At 47.6% G+C, this 5,471-nt stretch overlaps 1 protein-coding gene across 3 annotated transcripts in view; it reads right to left on the bottom strand.

Moving 5' to 3' along the window:
- Window positions 1–2,019: 2,019 nt before the first annotated feature.
- The window catches only part of Spp2 (secreted phosphoprotein 2), a 25,103-nt gene continuing 21,651 nt past the window's right edge, over window positions 2,020–5,471 (bottom strand). The window contains exon 7 of one of the 3 annotated variants that reach the window (XM_029564154.1): window positions 2,020–2,108. In XM_029564154.1, coding sequence (XP_029420014.1) covers window positions 2,077–2,108 — 32 coding nt within the window. In that variant the 3' untranslated portion in view covers window positions 2,020–2,076. The remainder of the gene's footprint in view (window positions 2,109–5,471) is intronic. The other 2 variants (XM_008834518.3, XM_029564151.1) reach the window with 2 other exon arrangements.

Here is a 5,471-nt window from a genome sequence, read left to right as displayed (position 1 = left end):
GGGGGGGTTTTGCTGTATGGACATGGATGGAACATTTAAATGAACCAGGGGCATGTTCACAGACCACCAAACCCAGAAAAGAGGCGATATCCCAAGAACGCAAAGATGGCTCCATACCAGTGATTTGTCAATAGAATCCATCCTACTCTGTTATCAAAGAAGAAAAAAATAATTTCCACACCTCTCCCAAAGCTCAACATATACTTAATTTACATTATAAAATCTTTTTTTTAATAGGGTAAAAGCAGAAAGGGAGATTTATTCAATGTGGCCTCATTGAGATGACAAGGAGACTCAGTGACACCCCAAGTCCATCTTCAGAATTCTGACAACGTTTAGGTTTAATAAAAGGCCAGAGTTGTGCGTAGCTAAGCAGTCTCCCATCAGGGACCCAATCCTGCAAAGTGTCTGACAAGTTGATTACACTGTGTTAAATCTCTTTCCAAGAGGCAAGTTCCTGGGGGCTGGCGGGGCACAGACACCAGGAGTCAGACTTTTCCTTTTCTCAGCATCACATTCCTAGAGGAAATTCCAGCCCCCCAGGGTGCCTTGTTTCACAGTCTGATAGTCCGGGAGAGGAACACGAGTGTCTGATTAGAATGTCTTCATCCCTGCCAGTTACATTTCCCAACATCGTGTTTTAATACTTCAGCCTTGAGGCTCTACGTGTCTGTGTCTGGAACAAATACCACAAACAGAACACAGGTTTCTGTCTACAGGACCAAGGTTAAAAATGCATTCAGCTTGTGTCAAGTAGCTGTGCGCAAGAACCACTGCTTTATAACCTCTTGACTTTTGTTGTTCTTGGAAGGCCGGCACAACCAACTCCATCTTGGTTTGAGACAAGGTCTCATCATGAAGCCTAGGCTGGCCTCAAACTTATGATTCTCCCACTTCAGTTTCATAAGTGCTAGAATAATAGGTGGGTGCTTCCATACCCCACATGATAAACTCAATAATGGAAGAATGGATGCCATCTCCAGATTACTAATATAGATGTTCCTTACCCTAAACCCCAGACTGTGCCCAAGACAGGAAGCTTCAGGAACATGACCCTATTCCCTTGAGCGGGGAAGGGTTCTTGGAAACACTCAAAGGAATGGTGACATTGATAAAACTCTCTCTCTCTCAGCGGGGAAGGGTTCTTGGAAACACTCAAAGGAATGGTGACATTGATAAAATTCTCTCTCTCTCTGTTTCTCTGTGTGTGTGTGTGTGTGTGTGTGTGTGTGTTATACTTGAGTGTGCAGAGGACATTCAGTGTCCTGCTAAATCACTGTACCTTATTCCCTTGAGATGGGGTCTTTCACTGAACCCAAATCCCTCCATTTCAGCTAGGACTGGCTGCCAGTGAGCTCCACGGATCTGCCTGTCCCCACCCCCTCAACACTCGGGGTACAGGTATGTCATGCCCAGCCTCTTTTTCAATAGATGAAATCTGGAATTCAAATTCAAGTCCTCATGCTTAGGCAGCAAACACTGTTACCACTGAGCCATCTCCCCAGCCCCCAAACTGTATTCTTAGAGCAGTTTTAACCCAGCAAAACAGAGCATCAAGTAGGATGCAACCTACTCTCCCACCACTGGCCTTCTGCTGTGATTAGCAGCCTGCATCAGTGTGGACATTTGATGGTCAATGACCCCATGTCAATTACATTCCCTGTTTGCATTAGGGTTCACTGTTTAGTGGATTCTGAGGTTTGAAGAGCAAATAACACCATGTTCCTCCTTGACAGTGTCAGGTAGAATAGTTTTGCTGCCCTAAAAGTTACCACGGATGACTTTGCAACATTAAAACTAGACAGAATGGTCTTTTCTGACACTGGGCAATGAGACTACTTGTCTTAAGTAACAAGTAATCTACAACCATTGTAAACTGATCCAAACCCACTAAACACAGCTACTTTGTGGGTCTTGATTCCTAGAATCCTTCCCAAATAGCAACCATCTCACCCCCCAGTCTCTCATCTGACAGGACAGTTGGTGCTATTCTTTTCTGACGCAGACAATGAAAGAGTCTTTCAGGAGGAGGAAGACGTTTATTGCAGACCGGGCACAGTGTATGACGCATCTTTCTCACTGGAGTCTCTCTTCCTTCCTTGCATCTGCTGTTCAAAGAGAGAAGGGAGGGAGGTTAGACCACCACAGTGTGAATCCACATTCCTGAGCTGGACCTAGGATTCCTGAGTGCTGCTTAAAAACTAACTCAAAATGGCACAGGAACCAGAGCGCCTACACAAAGTGGTCAGCTCTGGAGCAAAGGCAGGGTGAGAGACGGCTACAGGAAGACGCGGTAGTCAGTCAGGAGGCAGAGACAGCCTCAGAGAGGAAGCTCATGTCTCGAAGCAGGAAAGACCACAGGCATCCTTCAGAGGTTCTGGCCAGCTGCTGGCTTTAGGTTAGTCCAAGGAGGTGCGGGTCTGTGAGTCAGCGAGGGAGAAGCCTAGCCAAGCAGTGGAGGAGGAGCCTGGCCAAGGCTGAGGTGATCTGAGGAGATGGTGCTGGAGAGCAAATTTTCATCCATCCTCTCATCACCCATCAGTTAATCCATTCAGTAAGCAAGAATATGTGGAGAATTTATTGAGGATTATAAAGTTCGAAAAGGTATAGTAATAACATCCAAAAATGTTTAAAAGTCACAAACTAGTGGAAAGAGAAATGAAACCTGTCTACAGAGTCCCAAGGAAACTGCTCCTAGAGCGTGAGCTGCACTCAGGCGAGCCCAGCAGGGTGTGGGGATGAAGGTGAGCCCCGAGGACTGGTGGGCGTCATCCACTGTGTGAGACTTCCTTCCATGTAGGCGGAAGGAAGCAGGATGCCAGTCTGGAGTGCAGACAGAGACCACTATTGGGAGTCTTGCCCATACGCCATGGGATTCAGGAGTTCAGACTGCATCTTTCAGGTAAGCAGGGTCCTTTAGAATTAAGGTGACTCTGGTGACTGAGCCTTAAGGACAAGAAGAATCTGTCAGGAAGATTCAAAACATGTCCGGCTAGAGATGAGGATCTGGAGCAGAGTGTGGAGAGATGCGCTGCGGAGCGCCCAAAGGGAGGGCTGGCTGGACCTCGGCACAACTTCGGTGAGGAAGTGGGGGCTCTAGGGTGAGTCTGTCTCCAGCCTGGTGTCCAGGATGACGAGCTGTGTACAGCGGGGACAAGTCTATTTTGAGCTTGGAGGGGACTGTTTGATGGAGGTGGGTGGTATACAGTCCTTTGCTCAAGTTCAAAGTTGAACTTAGAAGGATGTAGAGTCCCCGGGCAAGGGGCATCAAAGTCTGGGTTCACGGGGGAAGCCAAGGCAGGGAGGGAGGGAGAGTTGAGGTTCAGACCTGGGGGGGGCATGATCATTTGAGGAAGAAGAGAAATATGTGAAGAGTGGGAGGACGCTGTGGCCAGAGAAGAGGGTGAGGACAGAGGGCAGTCTCGGTGGGAAGGAGTCTCAGGAAAGGAGCAGTCACCAGCATTCAAACCAGCCATGAGGCTCGGGAAGGAAGGGGTGTGTTTACAGTGGGGAAGCATTAAGGTGGTGGTGGTGGCGGGGGGACGTGGAGTCCGAGGACAACAATATGGTTTACTGTGTGTGTGTGTGTGCACGCATGCGTGTGCGTGTGCTTGTGAGTGTTGTATGATGTGTGTGTATGTGTGCTTGTGAGTGTTGTATGTCACGGGGACGTGGAGTCCGAGGACAACAATATGGTTTACTGTGTGTGTGTGTGTGTGTGTGCATGCGTGCATGTGCGTGTGCTTGTGAGTGTTGTATGATGTGTGTGTATGTGTGCTTGTGACTGTTGTATGTCGTGTGTGTGTGCTTGTGAGTGTTGTGTGTTGTGTGTGTATGTGTGCATGTGCTTAAGTGTTGTATGTTGTGCGTGTATGCGTGTGCTTGTGAGTGTTGTGTCGTGTGGGGGGGGGCATGCCTGCAGAGGCCAGGGGGAGATGTCAGATCAACAGGAACTGAAGTTACAGGTGGTTGTGAGCCACCCAATGTGAGTCTCAGGTCCTCTGCAGAAGGAGCACATGCTCTCAAATCGCTGAGCCAGCTCTCCAGCCCCTGGACTGCTTTTTAAGAAGATGGGGTGAGACACGGCATGAGAAATTGAAGAAGGACCAGGGACAGAACAGGTGGAGGAACCTCCGCCCAGTCGGTCCTCAGTACTCCCAGGGGTCACTTGCTTACTGATATTTACTTGTTTCCCCCGTCGGTGCTTGCAGGGCTTTCTTGTTCATTCTTGAACGTGCTCAGAGTGACCAAAAGGTCACTGAGGTCCCACAAACACTCTACTGTCTTGTTGATGTTCAGGCTGTAAACAAATGTCCTCTGGAAGTCTACTTAGTGTCACGTTTTTATTTCATTTCTGTGATTTTTGTTGATGACTTTGTTGTTTAAAATAACTTCCCAATGCAGCGTTGTCCAGGATTCTAAGTGAGAGAGGGCTGGGGCTGGGGCCGGCCTTGCAGATCAAATATTGTGTTAGATAGGTTGCTTTATGGCAGTGGTAGTATCAAGGACTGAACTCGGGCTCCACGCATGCTAGGTTAAGCACTCTACCACTGAACTGCAGTCTTCTGAAACTATTTTCTATTTTGAGATTAAAGTCTCATGACATTGCCCAGGCTGGCCTTGAACTTGCAACCCTCCTGCCTCATTCTATTAAGTAGCTGAGCTTACAAACCAGTGCCACAAGGCCCGAGTTATAACACCTTGGCAGTGTGGTAAATACTAAAAGAAAAAAAAATCAACAAAATACATTCAGTATGGCATCTAAACAGAAACACACACAAAATAAGGTTGTACGCCCCCTATTAAGGAAAATGTCACAGGCTCAGAGACACTTAATCTTGTTTCCCATGAACGCAATGATTTGGCATGCACTGATTCAATGTTCTGATGTGTTTGGACTGCAGCTATGGAGAACTGACTGCTTGTAAAGCAATTGTAGGAATGTGTGGGAAGAACAGGGAAAGGTGTGATTAGAGTAGCTTGTGGTCAGGGTCCTCTGAGACCCTGGTGGGGTGCTCTCTGTCTTCTAGGGGTGATGGGTGGGGTCTGGTTCCCTTCAGTATGTGAGATGTTCTGGGAAATCATGACAAGAAGTTCTCCCATGATATGGAGAACTGACTGCTTGTAAAGCAATTGTAGGAATGTGTGGGAAGAACAGGGAAAGGTGTGATTAGAGTAGCTTGTGGTCAGGGTCCTCTGAGACCCTGGTGGGGTGCTCTCTGTCTTCTAGGGGTGATGGGTGGGGTCTGGTTCCCTTCAGTATGTGAGATGTTCTGGGAAATCATGACAAGAAGTTCTCCCATGAGTCACTCCTTGGCATATACCCAAAGAACTCATCCTATTGCAGAGACACTTGTACATCCATGTTTGTTGCTGCTCTTTTCACAATAGCTAAGAGACGGAAGCAACCTAAGTGTCCCTCAACTGATGAGTGGTTAACAAAAATGTGGTATATTTACACAATGGAGCTA

The sequence above is a fragment of the Nannospalax galili genome, unplaced genomic scaffold (genome assembly GCF_000622305.1).
Source record: "Nannospalax galili isolate Female #2095 unplaced genomic scaffold, S.galili_v1.0 scaffold771, whole genome shotgun sequence".
Taxonomy (NCBI): Eukaryota; Metazoa; Chordata; class Mammalia; order Rodentia; family Spalacidae; genus Nannospalax; species Nannospalax galili.
This window is presented reverse-complemented; position numbering and strand designations above follow the sequence as displayed.